This window comes from Cucurbita pepo, chromosome 18 (genome assembly GCF_057944985.1).
Source record: "Cucurbita pepo subsp. pepo isolate OVF chromosome 18, ASM5794498v1, whole genome shotgun sequence".
In the NCBI taxonomy this organism is placed as follows: Eukaryota; Viridiplantae; Streptophyta; class Magnoliopsida; order Cucurbitales; family Cucurbitaceae; genus Cucurbita; species Cucurbita pepo.
The window spans coordinates 5,664,719-5,690,115 of record NC_141815.1 but is presented as its reverse complement, the minus strand read 5'-3'; the positions used below and the strand labels follow the sequence as shown (position 1 = coordinate 5,690,115).

Below are 25,397 nucleotides of genomic sequence, written 5' to 3'. Positions count from 1 at the left end.
ACGAATGAAAAAAAAGAAAGAAAGAATAGGAGAAGAGAGATAAAAGAAGATGATCGTTTAGGGATTATAAGAGAGAGAGATAAAACAAGAATTGTTTGGTGGTCTTGGAAGAACTATTCTTGTCTTTTTAATCACTCAATTCCGTCAAGAATCAAGGAAGAACGAAATGTATGATTTTTGGGTTCTTCATTTAAACTTTCCTTCAAATTCGAGAGCTTTCCTTGGAATTAAGTTTTGAATTTTTAGTATGGTTATATTGGAGGAATTTTGCATAAGTTTCATGAAGGAAGTTGGAGTTGATTCAAACCCGAAGGTGGCATTCTCATAAACATCTAGTGGCTGAAAATATTTGTCAATTTTTTGTTTTTGATGATGTTCGAACTCGATTATTTGTTGTTGTGATTGACAAAAAATTATACCTTTGTAACGATCAATTAAAAGTTTACGATTTTCGTGAAGAAACTAAGTTGATTTGAATTGTGGAGAGAAAGTTATAAAATTAAAGAAAATATATATATAAAAAAAGAATAAAAAACTAGTTTGGAAGTTTAGGAATTTTGACGAAGGAGTTGAATGCATAGGTTATTGTATGTGAGAGAAAGATTCCAGGAATTTTGGAGCTCCTAACATGCGAAGAAGCTTGCTCGGGAAGACACACGTCATCCAAGTAAGTAACCACACGAACTTTAGGCAAATAGTACTTGTAGGTATCGCTAGGACGTGTTAACACACAAACATTCCTTACCTTAGGTGGTTAGATAATGCATGTTAAAGACTAAAGGTTGTTTTTGGGTGAGTGTATACTTATGTATGTTAGAAAATTATCGTTATGCCCCTAGGTTGAGATTTGTGAGAACCATGCTATTTTATGTATTATGCAATGCTAGAAAGAAAATATGCATGACTAGAATATGAGTTGAGAAATATGGATGAGTGTGGTGGTATGCATGATGAAAAAAATTATAAAAATTTTCCTATGATAAGATTTGTGATGAGTGATGTTTTATATGTTTAATGTTATGTCAGAAAAGAGGATGGGTTAACGTTGTCTGTGTTTTAGGTAATTAATGAATGTTATCTCTCCGACGAGCTTGTTTTGCTTGTATGTGTGCACGATATAATATGTGTTAGCTTCAGGTGTTTGACTATTTGTTCTCCCAGTGGAGTGTGTTTATATGCAAAGAAGCAGGGTGTTAAAGTTAGGTTGGCTAGACAATGACTTAGGTTAGGACACCTCTAGTAGACTGAGCACCTAAAGATCGTGAGTGACGGTCAGAGGGTCTAGACCCTGATTCTCCTAAACTAAGAAAGACTCGAAAACTAAAAATAAAAAAGCCTAAAGTCAAAAGTCCGCGTTAAGTCATCTAGCCGCCTTAGGAACCCAAAGAACCTCCTCAGCTCCCAGGTATGACCAAGATGAAGTTTAAATTATGGATTATGTGCTTAGGTAATTGATAGGTATATCTCCCTAGAAAAGGAAGCATGAAATAACTCAATTAAGATTAGGTTGCTACAACTAGTGCGGTTTACTCGTTGACTTAGGTCAAAACGTTTACAGTACACCCTGCACCCCAAGATCAAAGGATGAGATTTGAGTGCACCTAGAGACTTGGATTTGCCTTGTGGAGCTAATCTTGAGCACCCTGGAAATGAGAGGTGAGATTTAAACTTCCTAGAAGTCCTTAAGAACGTAGCAGACCTCCACGATAACCAAGGACAACCAAAGTACTTCTCCAGTCTGATAACAGTGTAACGGTGTCTACAGATCCGCCACTACCCATTCGAATCTGGTGGCGAACTAAGCACATGCCAACTATGATAATGTGAGCTTCAGCTTTGTGGAATGGCCCGTGGTCTCCTGAACAGGGCCACTATGTTGTAAACCTCTTCCTGAGAGGGGAGTATAGGTCCACGTCGGATAACCTATTAGCTAACCAGGACACGGGGATCATATCCCTCAAGCTTAGGTGACTCTATGGTCTTGAGGGATGGGCTAGCCAACCTCCATCACCCTACTCGTCACAATCGTTCTACAACAATGCAATTACCTGAAACTATTTTTAACACTGGGTGAGTATTAAAAATATTCAATAAGATTGTAACGACCCTAAAGTTCCACGTAAGTCGCCACTAACGTGGCATGCTCATCTATAATGCAGAAATATAACTCTTACATGAATACCATTTGTAATGTAAACTTCGAAAAATGCTTAATTAAAACTCCTTAAGGTAGTCCTTTTCCTGATCTTAATGAGCTTCATCCCATAATTTTTTCAATTCTGGCGGGGCTCGAACCCGCGACCTTCGGCTCATAAGACCAATGCTCTAACCAACTAAGCTACAGAACCTTGGATGCTTTTCTTAAATAAATGTTTGAATGAAAATAATATTCCTCGAACTCTTTTTTTTTCTCCAACTTTAATTGATAAGCAAATACATTGTAGAACTCAAAAGGGTTTTTCTACCATCTTTTATAAAAGAATACCTATTCAAATAACCATCATGCATGGCCTTCCTATCAAATTGCGAATGTCGGCCTAGCAATATGCCTCCAGCAAGTATGGGTAGCACATCACAAAGAACTTTATCTTTATGTTTCCCCAAAGTAAAAGATATTAAACTTGAGAAACTACCTTTATTGTTCCACTATCATTGAGACATTGAAGCTTGTAAGGTTTAGGATGGTGTTGAGTTGGAATTTGCAACCTTTTGATCAACATGGTACTTAATACATTGGTGCAACTTTCACTATCAATAACAAGACTACAAGGAGTCCCCTTGACTAAACACCTTGTGTGAAATAGGTTGTCTCTTTGATCATCAACATTATTCTCCGTAACTTGAGTTTTAAGAAGTCTTCTCAACAAGTGTCAAATGACTCCCATCTTCCAATTCTTCATCATTCTCTTGGTTTTCTTCTTCAACTAGCTCATCCTAGTCACTTTCCTCAGTATCTGTGACAGCTTGTCCATTCTTGATGGTCATGACTCTCTTGTTAGGATCATCACCACTAATATGACCAATTTCTTGACATTTCCAAGATTTGATGTCTCTATTTCTTTCTCGAACCTCCTTGTATTCCTCAACTTTCTCTTTACCCTTTGAGGTCTCAACTTTGTTCTTTTTGTCAAGCTCATACTTTCCTTTAACCTTAAAATCTATCTTTTCAATATTTGCATCCTTTTTCCAAGTGTTGAAAGTTGTAGACTTAGGAATAACATACCTCTTGGAGTTCTTCTCCCAAGCTTGTTGCCCTTCGATTTTGACAGCAAGGTGTAACAATTCTTGCATATCAAAGTACGCTTGCCTATCCACTTGATGAGCAAGTTGTGTGTTTAACCCACCAAGGAATCTGGCCATTATATCATCGTTGTCTTCATCAATGCATGCTCTCTTCATAAAGACCTCCATTTCTTTGTAATATTCTTCAACACTCTTGGATCCATATTGCATTGTATACAGTTTTTCCTTGAGTACTCGAGAATAATGCTTAGGAATGTACATTTTTCTCATTAATAACTTCAATTCCTCCCACATTTCAATTGGTTCTTCATAATTTCTCCACCACTCTGATATCAAAGATGTCCAACATAATTACGTAATCACAAAATTCAGTTATAGAAAGCTTCAACTTTATTTCTTCACTGAAATTGTTGCAATAAAAAACATACTCAATTTTGCTCTCATATTGCAAATACTCTTCTAGATCAGATCTCCCATAGAAAGTTGGAAGCTTTACTCCCTTGACTCCTTCTTCTCCTCTGTTATATTGAAACTCTCTCTCACTTCTTTTTTGTGCTAAAATTTCTCTACCCCTTGTTCTACCTCTTCCTCTCCCTCAACCGACATCTCCTCCTTCCCCTACCACTATGTCCCGCTAAAAGGGTGAAAGAACAATATCAACACAATGGTTCCAAATTTAGATGATTTAGAAAAAAATGTCAATTGGAGTTTATTTGATATTCAAATAAACATGCAAATTGTCTAATGACAAGGATTTATAACCACAATAATAAGAACAATATGATTGGATTTTTTTTTTTTTTTTTTTTTTTAAGATCTAAATATGATCTACAGTAATAAAATGAGAATAAAGTGAGAAGATTACAAAGAAGGGTTGAACTCGCAGCAACAGAATAAATGGACAGATTTGAAGAAAAGAAAAACAATAGCATAAACGAAAAATAAAATGAATTCTAGAGTAGGCCACTAAGATGCAACCTAGGCTATGATATCAAATTGATAAGGCAACCCTAATCCCAACAATTCATGTTTTTGTGGGAGCAAAAACGGTTGAATCAATAAAATTAACACCTCCTTGTACACAATTCGGATAAACCAAGATATAATGCTAGAATTAGATTACTTCTTAAGATCAAAGATCTAGAGCTCAGATGCAATCTACTACAAGAATTGCAGTAAACTTAGAAATGACAAAGATGATGCTCGAATTTCGAAAGGTGAAAGTCTCAATCTGAGATCTCAAATTCATTCATTCACAATCTGTTTTTTATGTAACAATTTGTGCGTATTTATAGTTACCCACAAAAGAAATTTTCAATTTTTCAAATGTCCACTAAAGAAGTTAGCGACCAAAATTTAATCCCGATCCCTTAAATCTCCAAAAAAAAAAAAAAGTCAATTTGACCAATGACTTCCACCCTTTTGCCCATACAATAATTATGAAATTAAAAGTAATAAATAAAGTTTTCTAACAACTTATCAATCAAGTGCAAGCAACTTCATCCCTTTCTTCAACCATGCAAATATTCACTTCTGAAGCTTCAAATGGTCCTTCCTCAATCAAATTAGTTTGTGTTTGTAACACATGAAATAATGGTTGAATCAAGCCTATCCAATTTTGTAGATGAAGAATGAATGCTTGTTGAATCATCTTGGCCTTAATAGTGTAATAGGTCCAGTTGAAACATTTGGAACACCGTGATCCTTATCAAACTCATTGTATAGAATACCCCCACTTACATGTCTCTACATGAACGATTTGGATCAAATCATTTGTAATGATTATAAAGTGGGTCGTGTTAGTTTACTTAGTCAAAATAAAGTCTCAGTTTGTGTAGAACTCTGTACTTTATAATAGGACTTTTACTTTTAGAAGTCAGTTAGAGTAGACTCCTTATTTATCATTTCTTTTGTTTTGTTATATATGACTATTTAAAAGCCTTGTATTTTCCCATTCAATAATAGAGCATTTTTCCTTCCAAAACTTACTTTTCTCTGCTATTATTTCTTTAATTTCATCATTTGGTATTAGAGCCATAGTAAGGGATTTGATTAAAATTTGAAGTAGCAATCTTCAAGATGTCTACCGAAAGCTCTTTTGTGCAGCCAGTCATCCAAAGTTTAAGGGGCATTATGATCACTTGGCAATGCTCATGGAAAACTTTTCGCGATCAAAGGAGTATTGGGATTTAGTAGAAAATGAAATTTCTGCAGTAGCAGGAGGATCTACATATGCACAACAGAAGAGCATTGATGATCAGAAGCTGAAAGATTTGAAGGCCAAGTATTATCTTTTCCAAGCATTAGATCGTTCAATTATAGAAACGATTCTAAACAAGGATACAACGAAGGACATATGGGACTCTATGAAGAAAGAAATATCAAGGAACAACTAGGGTCAAGCTTGCACAACTGCAAACACTCAGAGTGGAATTTGAAATTCTTCAAATGAAGACAGGAGAATTTTTAAATGAATATTTTGCTCGAACACTTGCAATAACAAATAAAACGAAAGAAAATGGTGAAAGAAAGGGAGACGTGGCTGTTTGGGAAAAGATTTTGAGATCTATGACTTTCAAACTTGATTATGTGGTTTGTTCCATTGAGGAATCTAAAGATATAGATACTTTAACCATTGATGAATTGCAAAGCAGCCTACTTGTTCATGAACAACGCATGCGTTCTCACATCAATGAGGAACATGCCTTGAAAGTGACAAATGGAGATCAGTCAGGAGGAAGGGGTCGAGGTCGTGGAAGTTTCAGAGGAAGGGGATGTGGAAGAGGTAGGTAAAACTTCGAGAAAGCCATAGTAGAATGCTACAATTGTCCCAAATTTTGGCATTTTCAATGACAATGTGCAAGTAAGAATGAAGTGAAAAGACAAAAAAAAGAGATTTTACTGATGGCTTGCACGGGTGCGAAAAAGGAGGAAGATGGTTAATAAGATTGTTGGTATAATATGGGTGGAGTAAAGCAATATTTTTAAGATTTAAATGAAAAATTCAAAGATTCAGTAAAACTCAGCAACAACACAAGCTTGGTTGTACTAGGAAAGGGCAACATAAGGCTGCAAGTGAATGGAACAACGCATATTATTACAGAAGTGTTCTATGTTATAGAATTGACAAACAACTTGTTGAGCATTGGACAATTGCAAAAACGGGGAGTTGCTGTTACATTTCAATATGGAAGGTGCAAGGCGTTCCATCATGAGAAGGTTTTAATCATAAATACAAAGATGTCTGAGAATCGAATGTTCATGCTTCAAGCAACATTTCAACCTCTACCATCAATGTGCTTCAACTCAATCACGGAGGACAAAGTGCAGCTTTGGCATTGTAGATATAGGCACCTAATAACTCTCTAAAAGTAGAGTCATATCTAGTCTTTTTGTAGTTAATATTGCACTTTTATTCACCATTTTCTCATTTATTACCTCATTGATTCTACTTAGTGAGCATGAAATCGTTTATTGCGGTCCAACATGAAAAAAATATGATTTGACATAAATTGATCTTAATTGTACTTTTAATTGAGTTATGTGGTAAAATTTCAGACATTTATGCCGAATCATGAGGGAGTAGCAAATTTGGAAACAAACGGGGGATGACATGGAAATTTTAAATTCACATCCGCCATCCAAGTGGGTCATTGACTACCCAATGAGGAACATCCTACGTGGACAACTTATTCATTTTCAACCTAAAGGGGAACCCATGCTCAATATAAAAGGAAAAAGAAGACCAAGAGGAGGGTGGCACACTTTGGGAGAAAAAAATCGGATTAGACAATAGTACCTCTGCTGCTGTGAAACTAGAGAAGAAGAAGAAAAACCCTAATCCAGCAACGGTTGACAACAGAATGAAGAGAAGACCAAGAAGGATAGATTAGGACAATGAGGTGGACGTGAGAGCTCAAGAGAAGGGAACTTCCATTGAAGAACGGCAACAAAGCTGGATAAGTCTCTATTTTCTTATTCTCTTTTCTTATTCTATCAATTTTATATGATTAAGATGTGGGTTCCTCTGTTTAATTCAGTTTGTATGGAGAGCTAAACTTTATAGGGGAGGCGAGAGAGTTTTATATAGTTTAAGTATGTTGATGGTATGATTTTAGTTTATTAAAGAGTTGTTGTTAATGATTTACATGTGTGTTTAATTAGCTACTTTACATACATAGTTGTTCTCTTATTCGGGAGAAGAGAGGGAGCAATGAAATCCTCTTTAATATTCTAGTTCCATAGCAATGAGACTTGAAGGGTAACAGAAGGGTTAAGAATAATACTTCTCCTAGAGCCTTGTTAGAAATCACAACGATTATGGAAATAATCACCATTCATGACCCTCGGAAGTGGGCTTGGAAATCTATTAAAAGGAACTAAAATGTACCACAAAACTCAACAACTTATCTATTTAACCTCTCTTAGCCGAACCTTCCTTCTTATAGTTGACTTTCTCATCATTTTCTATTTTTCAATAGCAGTGGCACTCTGTTTTAGTTTTGTTTAAGTAGTTAAAATCACCAACACCCATTTGAATGTTACCTAAAAACTCACTTAATTTTCAATGATAAAATTAACCAAAAGGATAGGTTCCCTGTGGAATCGATAATTTACTTATTACTTTCTACTTGTGATAGTGTATACTTGCACTTATTCTTGTGAATTTTACATCATTTTATTATATACATCCACAAGCGACCAGCACTTGACCTTTGATGGTTTGAAACCACTGAAAAAGAAAGAAGGTGAATGGATTACCTGAACTTAATTCTCCTTCAAGGCTTTGCAAGGACTGCTTAACAAGAAAACAACAAAGAGGATCTTTTCCCAAAGAAAGCACGTGGAGAGCTTCACAAGTGCTTCAACCAATACATGTTGATATATGTGGACCAATAAAACCCATCTCCAACAGTAAGAAAAGGTACTTTGTAACGCCCCTAATTTTCTTAACCTAATTAGATCCGTACATGCATAAATCTTTAAACGGAAAATTCAACATAAATAGTCTTGGAAACAACATCAATCTTACATAAAGGTTCAAAATCCGAACTAAAGATAACTCCGAAACGAAAACATTCAATAACTGAATTAGGAAATTTAAATAAAATGAACGTTCAATGATCTAACTTAAAAACCCAAATAAAAACATAAATGGGTAACTATACCCTCTCTTTAGTCTTCCATGGTAACCTCAGCTCCATCGTCAGCCATACATCGGCACCTTGCCTTTACCTGAAAAATGAAGGTAGCACGTGGCTTGAGTATTTTATGAAATACTCAATAAGTCACCCCACTATTCGGGTTAGAGATGCAAACACATGCAACATATGAGTGGGACCTAACTTTTGTAAACTTGCCTTGGGTGCTTTTCAATTCTGGGTAGGGTTGGATGTGTGATATTTCTCCACACGAGACCCATGTACACGCACAGAAAAGTCCCGCATGATATCATGGCGAACATAAATATCGACTTTCGTTCTTTCATGACATAAAGAGGAAGTATCCCAATGCAAATGACATACAAACATGCATGAGGTCTCATAACTTACCTTACATGGCATATTACTTAATATGAAAATACGTTCCAATTCCATAAGCATGTCATGACATAATTCAGTTATACTACGTGCATACAGTCAACAATCATCACTTTCATGGCATATAGTACTAACATATCAATCATAAATTTTCATAACATTACCGGTCAATATAATTCATGTGTCACATAGTCATATCACATATAATATGGTGCATGCAGGGGCCACAGAGCACGCATCATCATACAACACATAATAAACTAATTCCAATAGTAAAGTCACTTACCTCGATGGCCTTGGCCAAAGTCACTCACAACAAGCTAATTCCAACGGTTAATTACGTCCTATAAGAACCACATAACATATTTAGAAACCATTCATAACATATCCTAGCTAAACCTCATGTTAGTTATCAAGGTAAACACCTAACATAATTTAAGTTGACTATTAAGAGTCATACTAACCTTAGAATGCAAAAACAAGAGCAGAAACGTCTTTGGAAGGGCCGTAAGCCTAGAAATCGGTATATTGTGGGTATACCGAACTGACAAGCCAAGCTACCGTCAAGCCGAGGAAGTCTGATGGAGGAGTCGAGCCATGTATATACGTGCGAAGCCGAGAAAACGCGCTACAGGCATGCGTCTATGTTGAGCCAAAATGAATGCAGATCCTGTTTGGGTCGAAAGCAACTACAGCTCGTGTCTTCATACGACCTGAGGGCTGGAAGCAGGAGTTGTGTCCGCGGGTATCCGACTCGATTCGGTGCTCGTCTTCCAAACCCGCAACACCCTAAAACCCTAATCGACGATGCGCAGACAACAACTTCTCGTTCCCATGTAGCCTCCTCCATTGGTTGGTTTCTCCACCATACCTTGACAAATGCAATGTCTTTTACCTTGCAAGCCAAAATTCCCAATGGTTTTTCCTCATAGCTTAAGTCTTCTACTACTTCTAGAGCCTCATAATCTATCACATGTGTTGGATTGGCCATATACTTACGAAGTACAGATACATGAAATATTTGTGTACAGTTGAGAGCGATGGTGGTAGGGCTAACATATACGCAACGGGTCCGATCCTCTCCAAAATTTCAAAAGTTTCTATAAATCGAGGACTCAGCTTTCCTTTGCGTCTAAACCTTAGGACTTCTTTCATCAGGGCCACTTTCAAGAATACCATGTCACCCACTTCAAACTCTAGATTCCTCCGTCTTGAGTTCGCATAGCTTTTCTGTCTACTCTGAGTAGTGCACATCCTTTCTTTGATCTTTTGCATCGCCTCATTCGTAACTTGGACCAATTTGGACCCACCAACTCACGTTCCCCTACCTCATCCCAACATAATGGTGTTCTGCATCGTTTTCCACATAATGCCTCGTATGGCGCCATGCCAATTGTCGCCTGAAAACAATTATTATAGGAAAATTCCATGAGATGCAGCTTCAAATCTCAACTACCAACGAATTCAAGCAGACAGGCACGTAACATATCCTCTAAACTTTGATTTAAACGTTCTGTTTGTCTGTCTGTTTGTCAATGAAACGTTGTACTGATATCCAAGCGAGTGCCCAACGATTTCTAGAGTCCTCGCCAAAAGCTGAAGTAAAACGTGGGTCACGATTTGATACAATTGATACTGTTCCATGCAATCTGACAATTTCATTCATGTACAACAGTGCACAATTGTCTACTATGTAGGTGGCCTGACCATGTAGCCCTTTAATGTTCTTGGTAATCCTACCATGAAATCCATGGGAATATTCTCCCATTTTCCATGGTACACTGAGAGGCTACAATAATCATGTTGGTCTCTGTCTTGGTGTCTTGACCTGATGGCAAACCAAACATCTACTTACAAACTCTACGATATCCGTCTTCATTCCATGCCACCAAAAGTGTGGCTTTATATCTTGATACATCTTGGTACCTCCAGGATGCATGATGAATGGAGAATTATGCGCCTCCTTTAATATTCTATTCCTCTATTATTCTACCATTGGTACACACAACCGACCTTGATACAGTAGTCCTCCATCAGATGCCTTGGTGTATTCGTCAGCTGGTTTTGCCTCCATCCATCTTATTAAGTATCTTTTCCAACTAAGAGTCTCTTATCTGAGCATCAACAATTCTCTAATGGAGGGTGGGTTGTATAGTCAGTCAAGCTAGTTGTGCTTTAATACCTTCCACTGCCACCGTTATTCCAGCTTGCTCAAAAACTGCCTATACCCTGGGTTTTCTTGTAAATAATGCTGATGAATGAGCTGTCTTTCTACTTAGGGCGTCTATAACCACATTGCCCTTCCTGGAGTGATATTGAATGTCAATGCCATAATCTTTGACCAACTCCAACCACCTCCGTTGTCTTATATTCAGCTCCTTCTGAGAAAAGAAATACTTCAAACTTTTGTGGTCAGTGTAAATTAGAGTCTTCTCCATAAAGGTAGTGTTGCCATATCTTTAATGAGAAAACCACCGCTGCTAGTTCCAGATCATGCGTTGGGTATTTCTTTGTATAGTCCTTCAACTGGCTGGGTGCGTAGGCAATAACCTTCTCATGTTGCATCAACACACAACCCAAGCCTTTCTTGGAAGCATCACTGTAAATGACATAGTTCCTTGTGCCGTCGGGCATCGAAAGTACTGGCGTAGTCACCAGCCTATCCTTTAGATCTTGAAACTTGTTTCGTACTCTTCGAACCATAAAAGCAGTCTTTCGAGTTAATTGCGTAAAATGTGCAGCTATTTTGGAAAAATCCTTTATGAAGTGTTGGTAATAACCTGCTAAGCCTAGCAAGCTTCGTACCTCAGTAACAGTGGTTGGACAATTCCATTTAGTGACTGCTTCCACCTTGGCAGGATCTACTGGCACACCTTTCTCAGATATCACGTACCCTAGAAAAGCGACTTCACGTAACACAAAATTCACACTTCAAGAATTGACTCTCAGTATTGTCAGAGCCTTTCTTAGATGTAACTGATGTTCTTGATCTGTCTTTGAGTACACCAAGATATCGTCTATGAACACTATGACAAAAGTATCCAAACATTACTTGATCACGCGATTCATCAGTTCCATTAACACTGCAGGGGCATTAGTAAGTCCAAATGACATAACCACAAACTCATAATGTCATACCTTGTTCTGAAAGCTGTCTTCGATATATCCTCATTTTTAATCTTGATCTGGTGGTAACTGGACCGAAGGTTAATTTTTGAAAACACTGTTGCCTCCCTGAGCTGATCAAATAAGTCCTCAATGCACGGAAGGGGATACTTGTTCTTCACTATTCTCTTATTCAACTCCTTATAAGCAATGCACAAGCGCATAGACCCGTCCTTTTTCTTGCCAAATAGCACAGGCACACACCAAGGAGAAATGTTGGGTCTAATAAATCCCTTATCTAACAACTTTTGTAGTTGCGTCTTGAGTTCTTTCAGCTCAGCTGGTGCCATACGATACGGGGTCTTAGATATTGGACTGGTACCTGATTCCAGCTCTATTGCAAAATCAACATCTCATGTCGGAGGAATTCTTGGCAAGTCCTCTAGGAATACATTTAGGAACTCATTCACAACTGACAATGTTTCTAGGGAAACCTTCTCTTTCTTGGTATCCACAACGCTGGCTAGTATTGCCCACGCTCCGTCCTGGGCTAACTTATTTGCTTTCATCATTGATATCACCTTTGGCACAGTACCAAGACTCGTGACCTTGAATTTGAATTTGGTCTCGGACAGTGGTGTAAACACCACTTCTTTCTTGTAACAGTTTATACTAGCATAATGTTTTGCTAATCAATTCATTCCCAAAATTACATCATACAAGTCATATCAAATACTATTTAGTCTACCACTATTTAACTCCTGATATTAATACATGACTATCTTTTACTCTATAAGCAGCAATCATATTCACCCCTGCTGGGGTGCCTACTGAGAATCCATGCAATAAAGGTTCTAATACAAACTTTGCTTGACTAATAAAAACCATAGAAATAAAAGAATGTGTAGATCCTGAGTCAAAAATGTCAAAGCAAGGTGCCCAAGAACAAATAGTGTACTTGTCACCGCTACATCAGGGTTTCCAGTATCCTTGCTGGTAGAGGCATAAGTTCTTGTTGGAAGACGGTTCTGAGTGGGGTTATTCGCGATGCGTAATGGCCTTTGCTGAATTCTGGTATCAGTGTACGGCCTCCAAGACAGTCCTTAGACAAATGCCCTTCCTTTCCACATCGAATACAGGCTCCAGATCAAGCCAAACACTAACCCCAATGATTCTTACCGCACACCTTACACTTGGGCCTATTTTCTGACCTGTTCTCACAGCTTTGCTACTCACACCTAAAATCACGGTGCTGTCTATCGGATCGTTTCTGTGTATGTGAAAAAGACAATTCATTTCGGTCAGTCTGGTCGCGGCGTCGCTTCTATCCCACTGGTGATGAAGGGGGTTCACGCGAACTATCAGGTCCTTCCATAGACGTAGCACACTCCACCCTGTGGGCCTCAGGGTAGTTGGTCGACTCAAATACTGACTCAATGGACCTCAACCACATCTGTGCCACCGTTGGAATGTCAGACGCCCCCTTAAAAGTTCGAGGGTCACCCCTCTTGGAATCCCGCAGGTATCTAGCCTCCATGGTTGATGTAGAAGCATTTTCTTGTTGGTTGACATTCAAATTTTGTATTACAGTTTGCAATCATCTACTAGGGCAGTTGTAGGGTATGTGCGGCTTGAGGTGTCGTTGGTGGCAGAAGAGGCTACTCTACAAAATCCTCCCACCCCCAATTACGTCCCTTTTCTCTTCCTCAACCCCTAAGCGGGGGTCATCCCCTAAGACCTCCTCCTCGAGTTCTAGTTGACATCTAAACAGTGCACGTAACTACTAAGTCACATAGTTATCTAATAGATTCAATAAACGTTCGTAGTTATGCAAGTCACTCATGCATACAACTATACATTAACATAATCATCCGATAGTACATGACATATCATAAATCATGCAAGCATATAACACATGTACATCATATCATTCATTACAAAATACAGATTCACTACTGCATGCATCATTTAATTAAGAATTTTTAATTCTTAAAAAGGCATACCTGACGGTTGCTGGAGGATCATGAAAGTACGTTAGGCCTACATCGTACGCCAGTCTACAAAACCTATAACCTAGAGCTCTGATACCAACTGTAGCACCCCTAATTTTCTTAACCTAATTAGTAAAGTTTGTATGTTGATGATCTCATTTTTACTGGAAATGATAATGTTCTGGTTTCTAAATTTAATAAGTCCATGAAGCATGAATTTGATATGACTGATCTTGGCAAAATGAGGTATTTTTTGGGTCTTGAATGTTTATTAATCAAAAGAAATATGCATGGGAGGTACTGCAAAGGTTTGAATGGAGAAAAGCAATCGGGCTCACAATCCAATTGTTCTAGGCTACAAACTAATGAATGATGAAGGAGGTGTTAAAGTAGACTCGACTCATTTTGAACAAATTGTTGGGAGTCTTATGTATCTCACAGCCACTCGACCAGATGTGATGTTTGTAGGAGGACATACAAGCAATAAATGGAAAATCCTACTTAGCTTCATCTACAAGCAACAAAAAGAGTGCTAAGATATTTAAAAGGCACTCTTGATTTTGGAATTTTCTACAAGGGAGGAAATAGTGATCTTATCTCTTACTGTCACGACTCGATTCTCGAGGCTTCGAAGCTCAGACCATGACCCAAAAGACAAAATCGAAAATAAACAAAAAGAGAACAAAATAGAAAGAATAGTAAAATAAAAAGATGAAAATCCAATAAAATTAAAATAGAAGAAAGCTGGGTGTAATTTTCAAATATTTCAAAAGATGATTTAAATTTACAAAAAGGAAATACAATACAAATATAAAAGAAATTTGCAAAAGACTCCAAAAGACCGAAAAGGGACTGACGCTCCGGAACGACCTCCTCTATGACCGCACACTCTCAAACGCTCCTCCACCTCGACCGGCACCTGAAAAAAGGGTAGAAAGGAATGAGTATAAAAATCATACTCAGTAAGCCACCTACTTGTAGGCTCTCTTCGCATTCTAACTTAATAGGTTCCCACGGTCTCTTAATTCGGTTCTAGTACATCTGGTTCTAATTTTAGTCCCTTGGAGCTTGCCCCTTGGGTTTCACCGGTTCATCGTCCTTTCATTAGACACCTAGAGGTTCCTTACGACAAGTTGATATGCTCGGTATCTCTCTATGAGGTGCTACCTCTACATGGATATCTGGGACTACATGGTATCTAGCCTAGGGGTGTGCTGAATACCCCTAAGCCCATATGTCCCCCTATGGGGGGCGCGACCCAACCCGTTCCCATGCAGCTAATGGGTTGTACAACGTGGGGACACATTTCCCATGCGAAATGGCTAAGAGTAGTAAGGACTGGTCAGGAACCCTTGGTCCTCCCACGAAGCTATAGATACCGTTCTCACACTAGCAATCTATAAACACTCCTGAGGTACCTTGTTGCCGTGGTAATCCGCTAAGTTCTTAGGGGAAGGTTAAGTCTGGCTAGAGCGACTTATCGCTCCTAACAGCAATTCCTTAGGCTTATCATAGAAATGGGCCCTAGCAAATAACAGAGTGTGCACGCAACTGTCTTCTAACATCATAATATATAAGTCATGCAAATTAGGCACGCCACCTCAATGGGGCGATGGCCTCCATCAAGCACCCAGAACACGAAGTTCGCGCTCAATGGAGGCGAACTCATCCATCAAGCACCTGAAACGCGGAATACACAATTCCAACATAAATTAAATGCATGCATACGTACGACGAAAGCTTAAAGCATACAAACAACACTCAGACAATTCACCCAATACACTAATAACAATCAATCCGACTAATCTCATTCATGGAGAGCTAATTCTAAGGCAAAGGTACTAGCATGCATGCAATCCAAGCGAATCCTACAAGTATTTCTTCCTAAATACCGGGTGGTGACTTACTTGTTGACGCGTGCCCTAGCACTCCTGCACAAATAGCGTGTCCAAGAATACTGATTTTTCTCAATTAGGTCCTAAGTCAGATAAAAATATGATTAGAATCAAAATCGGGATGAAAATCAGGCAGAAAGAAGTCGGACGGGCTGGAACTAACCCTCATGTGCTCCCACACGCCGCCATACGTCCTCGCGCGCCGGGAGAAGGTCTACTCACGAGTACCACACCCGCGTGCTCTCTGCATAGTCATAGTCCAGGCGCCCCAATTCGGGTTGGTGAGTCAGCAGGTGGGTTCGCTCCTGTGGGCTGCAGCTGGTTGGGGTTTGAAGGCGACACGTGTTGCCGTCTCACTGGAGCTGCGTAGCTCCGACCGACGCTCAGCACGTGTCCACTGCCTGCCCAATCGCGTTTCGCCGCTCGCCTTCGGGACATGGCTATCGGAATTTCTTCTCTCTCCGTTCCTGGATGATTCTCGGGTTTCTACCTTCGGATCAAGGTTTCAGCCAAACTTCTTCAAAGATCCTGTAGAGAGTTGTTCCTAGATGAATATATCAAGATTTCAGATCTTGATTCACAAAGAAAAATCGTAGATTTGAGAAAACGTTCAAGATCTTACCTTGCAGATTTTTCCAATTTTTTGATGGAAAATGGGACTCCGGTCACCCACATTCTCTTTTCCCTTCCAAGAAAGGCTCCTTGCATCATGATCTTGACCGGAATAGACTCCGACAGTAGTTTTTGGTGAGTCTTCCGGCGGTTCATTCTTGCTCTTCACTCTAGGTTCTCTCTAACCCCATTCTCTCACTATTTCTCTCTTGCAGGACTCTTCATAGGGTTTCATTTGGACCCCTTAGTGGTTGGAGGGGCAAACTTACCTATTTGCCCCTCTCTTGACTTTTCCTTTTTTTTTTTTTTTTTTCCTTTTCTTTTTCTATTTCTATTTCTCTTTCTTCTGGTATTACACTTACACAGATAGTGATTACACAGGAGACTTAGAATATCAAAAAACCACTTCAGGTTATCTTTTTTGATAAGTTCAACAGATGTTTCTTGGCAATAAAAAAACAACCAGTTGTAAGCTTGTCTACTGCTGAAGTTGAATTCATTGTTGTTGCTTCATGTGCATGCTAGGAAATATGGCTGAGAAGAGTGCCGGACAAACTTGGTCTAAATCAAGGTCAAACAACTGTCATTCAATGTGATATTAGTTCTGCAATTAAATTGTCAAATAATCTAGTTTTACAAGGTCAAAGCCGCTCTCATTTTATGAGAGAATTATCAAAAGGCGGGATTGTTGAGTAAGTATATTGCAGCCCACAAGATCAAGTAGTTGATGTGATGACCAAACCTTCAAAGCTGAATGTCTCCTTGAAGCTAAGAGCTTTATTAGGGGTATGTTCTCAATCTGATATAAGCAGATGCAAACATTCAATTTAAGGGAGGAAATGTTAGTTTACTTTGTCTAAATAAAAATCCCACTTTGTAATTTTTCCTTCCAAAACTTACTTTTCTATGCTATTATTCTTTAATTTTATCCGGCCGTATCAATAGTGTTACTATACTATAAACTCTTTAGGTTATTACTTGAACACGATTCTCTTGTATGTCAACCACAGACTGTTTAAGACTGCATTAATAACCTTGAACTTTCATACTATGGATAAAAATTAAATTACAAATAAAATAATAAAAATTATGGTTAAAAACTAAATAATTAATTGCGAAGCTTTAGGGCATAAATCACAACAGAGACCACGTCTCCCCTTGACAAGTAATTTAACTTGCCTTTTGACTATTGGACATCTTTGCAATGATTGATTGGCTTAAAATCGGAAGGAATGAGAGAAGTTTAACCTGCAAGTTTGAATAAACTTCCATTTGACTACTTATTTGTTTATTGACTTCTCGAGTGTGGTTCATGCTCCAACTTTTCTAAAAGTCTTTAATTGGGTCACAAATTGAGTCGAGTTATCAATAACAAGCAAAAAAATTGTTTCCAAAACTTTAAATTGAGAAAAAAAAAATCTAGTTCACTTGGACAAATGTCAATCAACTCGACCTATTTAGTCTAATCCAACTGGACCGGTGAGGTAAAGTACAAGTGAATTAGTTTGGGTCGATTCACTCGAAACATCTTCTTCCTCATAAAACCAACCACTCACCTACGGTGTGATTCGAAATGATTGTATAATGAGAAATTAATTATCTGATTTTTCTTTAAAGTTCAAATTTAAATTTTATTGAGAGTGCTAGAGACCAAATTTCAAGAGAAAATTGTTTAGAAAATACAAATAATAATAGAAAAAAATTAGGAAATTCGATTCAAGTAAACTCAAGGGGTAAAATAGTCCTTTTGTCCTCCATGCCTCATTTGAATGTTTCAATCTAGGAGTTGGATTATGACCATAGACCCTTAAAGTTACTCATAACAATGAGAAGACTCAATCTGAATATTTGGATAGTCTAAATTTACCAAGAATCGAGAATGATTGAATGGTAAGGATTTCGAGTTTTTTATTTTAGTTTTCCTTTAAATTTGAGATGATTTTTTTTTAATAAGCTTGTGAATTTTTTATATGTCGTTCTTGGAGAAATTTCATACAAGCTTCATGAAGAAAGTTAAAATTGATTCGAACCAAAAGTCAGAATTCCAGAGAACCACAAGAAACTGCAATAATATGGCTTTCTTCCAATTTTGATCAAAATTATTTCTTCCCGTGTTGATTAGAAATAAATTCTAAAAAAAACTAATCAATGCTCTACAACTTTGTAAGAAAGAATACTCTATGACTTTCATGAATAAATCATGTTGATTTAGATTAGGTAGGAAAATATACAAAAATCCAAAGAAATTAAAAAAGAACCTTATGAATCTTGAAAAACAATATGCATAAAAATGAGGAGGACAAACCACCGGAGGACACGTGTCAGGCGGAGGGGTAGTAAGCGCATTTGACTGAGGGTTGGATACATGTTGGATTTTGAGTGGTGCAACGTGTCTGTTTCCTAGGGGTGTTGTGCATGTTGAGAAGATCTGACTTGACCTGACCACTTCATCCAACCCGCACATGACCCGTCCCCTACGCTAGATTCACTATAACGATTCAACCCAGTCTCTTCCGTGTTAGTAAAAATGAACAACGTGTTAAGAGCGCAGCGCAACTCCTTCTCTAGTGTCACATCTATACTCATGCATGGGCGACCTCCTGCGTGCGTGAACACCTCCGTGTTTGCCACATTTGATCTCAGTTTGTCATATTTTCATTCCGGTTTCTCGATACTAACCCTAGGTTTACTTGAATTAGGACCTACAAAAAAAAAAAAAAAAATTCCCTCTAAGATAAGAATTGATGATGCATGTCTATTTAATGCTTTTCTCTCTACTAGAAAGCAGGAAAGGAAACTTTGGGTTTGTGCTCCAAGAGATTTATGAATGTTATCTCCTTGTTGAGCAAGTTGTTTGCACGTAAATTACGTGTTAGTTTTAAGTTAATATTTGTAGGAAGATTATGTATCTCTCTTATAGACTTGCATGAAACTTTACATTATGTTTTTCTGTGTTCTAGGTGATCGATAGAATATTTCCATAGAAAAGCATGCACGAACTAGTGTAAGTTAGGGGATTAGAGCTAGAACACTTTTCATGTAGACTTAGGTCAAAACGTTTTTAGTAGATTGAGTACCTTAGGACTTGTAAACACAAATTGTATCTAAACTTCCTAGGCGCCCTTAAACCTTGTAAGCCTCCACGACACTCCAGAAAATTTAGGAAAACTTATGAAACTGTTAGAAGTGTGAATGATATCAATTTGTAGAGTCACTATTGTGTGTAGAACCAACCTGCATTGAGAGAGGACGATGGACGACTTAAATACTTAACTCAAAGTGTCATTACTATGTGCATGCCTGCCTTGAGAGGGGACAATGGTTTTCATCCTTTTGTCGTAATCTAACTTTCGAAGTCTTGAAAATTAGGTCATGATAGATTATCCAAGCGACCTTCATGAAGCCTTAAGATCTCTGCAATGCGGATCTAATGAGACAACAATCGTGAAGTTTTGTTAGAATTCAAGGAGAATATTGAAAATCCACTCAACTTCGATGAACCTCATGCTCAATTTCTTCTTCTCATTGTTCGCCTAAATCGACTCCACAAGCTTGTTCCTCATACTCCATTGGTTATTCTTCTTCAATCATGCAATATGAATTTCAACAAAGATGTTAAAAAACTATTGTTTAAATTACAAAAGATAAAATCAAGTTTAAATTCATAGTACATTGAAAAAGAATCAAGCCCAATTATTTTCGGAGGGTTACAAATTTGCATAATGGCTAATTATGATAATAAAATATGAAAGTACAACTATTGATTTGCTCGAAAAATGTAGCACTCAATGTCAACTCCCTAACTTTTCAAGTGTTGTTCTTCGTACAACTCCCTAACTTTTTACACTTACGTAAACGACCACTTCGTATAGTTGCCCGAAATGGGCACTCGAAACGACCTATCTCACAAAAAATCACACCGCTAGAAGGAGGGCTTGAACCTCCGACCTTGTGGTTAACAGCCACACGCTCTAACCAACTGAGCTATTCCAGCCATACAATCACTTAACTTGATAGTTGAGTATTGATGAAGACGCAAGTCAGCTAACAGGTGAGGCACTACGCAACACATGTCAGCATACGGTTTGCGAGCGCGGATCTGCTGGTGACCTGATCCAAGATCAGCAACCGACCGACCCGAACTTCCTCCATTTAACCTGTGACCTACCACCCTTCCGATTACGCCACAGGACACTACGACATAATTGGAAGGAAAACCATGTGCCTTTGGGTTCGAATGCACACCATTAGAGCTAAAAGAGCCCATTGTTGATCGCTAAGGTACGTAACTAACCTATTGCATTTATATTATATTGTATTATATACATATATTTCTAGCTTCTAACGTTTTTTTTTAGAATTTGAGATCATTATGTAAATGATGGGGATAGAATTTATATTATATTTTCCTAAAAAATATTTTTTTCTTTACATTTTTTAATAGAAATTATAATAAAAATTAAAAATTATTCATTAAAAGTACCTTTGAAATGAGGTTGGTTGAAAAGTATTAGGATAAAATTTTTGCAGGGATGAAGATGAAAAAAGAGGGGGTGGGAACATAAATGATGAAAGCTTTCCCACCCTACCCTGTGGATATCTTTAATTGTAACGATCCTAAATTTCTAAGTTGCTACTAACGTCTCATGCTTATTATCTATGTGGAAATATAACTTTTAAAAGAAAAATCATCTATAGCATACATGTCAACAATATTTAAAACATCTTCTATCTCTGGAAAACACTGCTATGGTCTTAGTGTTTAAATACGAAATTGTGAAATTTAGAGGAAATAAAAACAAATACAAAATAATTTAAAACGATGAAATGCAAAACAACAAATTCTAACCTAAGACTAGGAAATAAAATACGAGTCTACCCTATGGATGTGTTAAAGTCTCTGCTTGCGATGTCGTCGTCCTCTGTATATATGCGTCCTGCCTTTACCTAAAAAATGATATGGCACATGGCCTAAGTATTTCGAAGAATACAAAGGAAGTGGCCCCACTATAGAGGTCATGCAAATGCAAACATATGCAATCATGCTCTTAGGACCTATCACTCCCTTTAGGGCTGACCTCCAATCTCAGACTACTATGGATGTGTAGTACTTTCCTACACATGACCCACACGTGCGGAGTGTGAATCCTCAGGGGGCTCGCACAACCCCTAGACCCTCTCTGGTCAAGCTAATCTGTAGAGACGTCCGGAGGTCAGCGGAACCCCTTAGCGTCATTCTCCCCATGAACACCCTTATCATCATACTTTGTGCGTCCGCACTCATCGTATCTGGGGAAGTATCCCTATACTTATGAACATACAACATGCATGAGGTCCCTCTAATTTCCATCTTATCATCTCTTCTGACACAAGTCTCTAGTCTCATCCTTTTGTTACGTTAAGTAAGACATGCTAGTTGGATATTTATATTAATATCATTTTCATGCTTTTAGGGTATTTATATTAATATTATTTTAATTTATTCTCAGTATTTAATTATTTTATATTTTCCTCATTTGTGAGTTTATACACCTTCCCAATTCTATTTCTATTTCTATTTCTCATTTTTAACATGGTATCAGAGCATTGATCTTGGTATTTCTAATATCAGAGCATCGATCTTAGTATTCCTAATACAGAGTCCAAGGGGAGTATTAAACCTCCAAACCTGAACTGAATCAGTGAAGCCTTTACGCCGATCATCCAATATCAAGAATACGTTATAAGCATCTTCAAATTTCTCACCAAGCTCAAAGGTGACATATTCAAGATGTTCGTATTTTCTTTCACAGCCTCTCAAGTGATCAAGAGCACCGATATTTGTGTTATTATCCAGTAAATCATTTATGCATGGACCAAGAAGTGATTAGGGAGGATATTTACTTGTTCCAAATCAAATTAAATTGGACAAGTTACTAATCCTCGAGTCAATCATTGCGGTCTATTTCTAAAACATTTATGCATGGACCAAGAAGTGATCATGGAGGATATTCACTTGTTCCAAATCAAATTAAATGGGACAAGTTACCAATCCTCGAGTCAATCATTGCGGTCTATTTCTAAGTTTTGCATCTTTCTTGAAAATTCAATAATTTCTTGAAAGTCTAAAAATGCAAACCAATCAAAGGAGGTCTATTTTTTGGTTTTGGATCTTCCTGTAAATTCAATAATTCTTGAAAGTCTAAAAATGAAAACAAATTTTGTTTTTGTAACGCCAAAAAAAAAAAAAAAAAAAAAAAATTGGTTTATGTCAAAGAGATGGTACGCCTATACGGGTACCAGACCCTATCGGGTCAGACCAAGACGCGAAGTGCTGGTATGAAAGAGCGACCACCTTAGTAAAAGTCTCGTGGGAGTAACCACCTTAATGAAGAGGCAACTCGAGAACGTAAAGAAGACGGGAGAGGGGCCTATCCCAAACTCTTCCAAGAGACGCCAACTTTCGGGGACGAACATCTGCCTTTAATGGAGTTTGCCTACAACAATAGTTATCAAGCAACCATTCAGATGGCCCCCTTTGAGGCACTGTATGGGCGTAGGTGTCGAACACCAGTGTTTTGGGAAGAGGTAGGCACGCAGCAACTACTGGGACCAGAGTTGGTCCAGGTCACCAACGCAGCAGTGCAGAAAATCAAGTAGAGGATACTCACCGCAACTCACCGCACAGAGTCGACAGAAAAGCTATGCAGATGTGCGTAGAAGGGACCTCGAATTTGAGGTGGGTGACCACGTGTTCCAGAAGGTGGCCCCTATTAGGGGGGTGTTGAGTTTCAGAAAGAAAGGGAAATTGAGCCCAAGGTACATAGGCCCCTTCGAGATTCTAGATAGAGTTGGGGCTGTGGCTTACAGAATTTCCCTACCACCGAACCTTGCCACTGTGCACAGTGTGTTCCACGTATCCATGCTGCGAAAGTATACTCCCGACCCTACTTATGTAATCGAGCATGGGAGGCTTCCTCTTCAAGAAGATCTGTCTTACGAGGGGAAGCCTAGCAGAATTTTGGCTCGAGACACTAGGCGGTTGTGTAACAAAGATATTCCCTTGGTAAAGGTCTCATGGGATAACCGCCGTGAGGAAGAGGCAACCTGGGAACGAGAAGAGGACGTGAGGAAAGCTTATCCCGAACTCTTCCAAGAGATAGCTACTTTCGGGGACGAAAGTTCCTAAGGAGGGGAGAATTTGTAATGCCAAAAAAAAAAAAAATAGAAGGCGGGGGGCTAAGTCAACTGAGGGGCAAAAAGGTCATTTTGCCCCTCCAGCCCTAATAGGGGTCCAAGGAGAACCCCGTCAGATTCCCTGCAAAAGAAAGAAGAAGTTAGAGAGAAATCAGAGAGGTGTCAGCCGCGAAGATTAACGGACCACCGCCGAAATCCATCTCCAGACGAGACTCGTACAAGGATTGAGAGGCTAGCAAGGTCGACGCTCCATCAAAACCTAAGAACATTTCGCAAGGTAAGGTTTCTGAACGACATTGCTCAGATCTGAGTTTTCCCCTACGTGAATCGATCCTTAAATGCTGAAATCTTAACCTAGGAACAACTCACGCACGGTCTGTGAAGAAGTTTGGCCGAGACCTCAACCCAAAGGCGGAGATCCATGAGTCGTCCGAGAACAGTGAGCGAACTTCCGACGTTTTTAAATCATCCGATAGTCAAGAAAAAATTACAAAAAAAAAATACTAGGACGTAGCCTGTAACACGATCTAGAACTTTGCCGAAGGAATCATATCGATCCGATCTACGGATTGAAAGTTATGAAAATCGGAAAAACCAGACTGGGTTTCGATTTTCAGAGGACAGAGAAGAAAGAAGAAAGAGAAAAAAAAACGGCCGGCGAGCGGCGGAGGCGGCGACAGGCGCCGGACACGCGTCGACCATCGGTTGGAGCAACGCAGCTCCAGCGAGGTGTCGACACGTGTTGCCTGCAAGCCAGGCCGAACCGCGACGCGAGCCGAGCCGACCGGGCCGGGCCGGGCCGGGCCGGCCGACCGCGACTATGCGGAAGCGAGTGCGCATGTAGCCTGCGACTGGCGCCTTCCTGCGCGCATGACTACGCACTCCCAGCGCACGTGGAACGGCCAATTTGGCCCGGTTGTTTTCTGTTTGCCTGATTTTTGTCCCGATTCCAGTTCTAATACTGTTTTTACGTGAATAGGGACCTAATTTAAAGAAATCAATATTTGTGGACACCTCACGGGCAAAGAAACGCTAGCAAAAAGGGCACGCGTCAACCAGGTAAGTCACCACCCGGTATTTAGGAAGAAATACTTGTAGGATTCGCTCAGATTGCATGCATGCTAGTAGTCTTGCTTCAGATTAGCTCTCCATGTAAACTATTAGTCAGATTAACTGTTGTATTTATATTGGGTAAATTACATGAGTGTTGCTGTATGCTTTAAGCTTCCGCTGTATGTATGTCTGTGTTAATTTATGTTAGAATTGTATATGCCGGGTTTCGGGTTCTTGATGGACGAATTCACCCCATTGAGCGCGAACTTCGTGCTCTGGGTGCTTGATGGAGGTCATCGCCCCGTTGAGCCGTATGCCTAGTTTGTATGAATTACATACTATGATGTTAGAAGAAGATTGCATGCACACTCTGTTAATTGCTAGGGCCCATTTCTATGATAAGATTAGGGAATTTCTGTTAGGAGCGATATGCCGCTCTAGTCAGACTTAATTTTCCCCTAGAACTTTAGCGGTTTACCACGGCAAGAAGGTACTCCGGAGTGTTCATAGATTGCTAGCGTGTGAACGGTATCTATAGCTTCGTGGGAGGACCAAGGGGTCTCTGATCAGTCCTTACTGCTCGTAGCCATTTCGCATGGAAAATATGTCCTCACGTTGTACAGCCGATTAGCTGCATGGGAATGGGTTGGGTCGCGCCCCCCATAGGGGGACTAAATGGGCGTAGGGGTACTCAGCACACCCCTAGGCTAGGTACCATGTAGTCCCAGATAGTCATGTAGAGGTAGCACCTCATAGAGAGATACCGACCATAATAGCTTGGC

The 25,397-nt window shown here is 39.0% G+C and overlaps 1 protein-coding gene and 2 non-coding genes across 3 annotated transcripts; 1 reads left to right on the top strand and 2 right to left on the bottom strand.

Moving 5' to 3' along the window:
• Positions 1–2,274: 2,274 nt before the first annotated feature.
• TRNAI-UAU (transfer RNA isoleucine (anticodon UAU)) lies at positions 2,275–2,348 on the bottom strand. Its single transcript has one exon. It is a non-coding gene; the product is annotated as a tRNA-Ile (tRNA).
• Positions 2,349–20,306: 17,958 nt separating this feature from the next.
• Positions 20,307–20,380, bottom strand: TRNAN-GUU (transfer RNA asparagine (anticodon GUU)). The gene has a single exon. It is a non-coding gene; the product is annotated as a tRNA-Asn (tRNA).
• Positions 20,381–22,851: 2,471 nt separating this feature from the next.
• LOC147787281 (uncharacterized) lies at positions 22,852–23,554 on the top strand. The gene is made up of 2 exons (XM_087119491.1): positions 22,852–23,021; positions 23,161–23,554. The coding sequence occupies exons 1-2, from the start codon at positions 22,852–22,854 to the stop codon at positions 23,552–23,554; spliced, it is 564 nt and encodes a 187-aa protein (XP_086975617.1).
• The last annotated feature ends 1,843 nt before the right edge of the window (positions 23,555–25,397 follow it).

Excerpts from the sequence above, each read along its gene's own strand:
- LOC147787281 (XM_087119491.1), top strand. The coding sequence starts at position 22,852 with ATGGAGTTTGCCTACAACAATAGTTATCAAGCAACCATTCAGATGGCC. Across the intron at positions 23,022-23,160 it reads GCAGCAGTGCAGAAAATCAA|AAAGAAAGGGAAATTGAGCC; the intron begins GTAGAGGATACT and ends GTTGAGTTTCAG.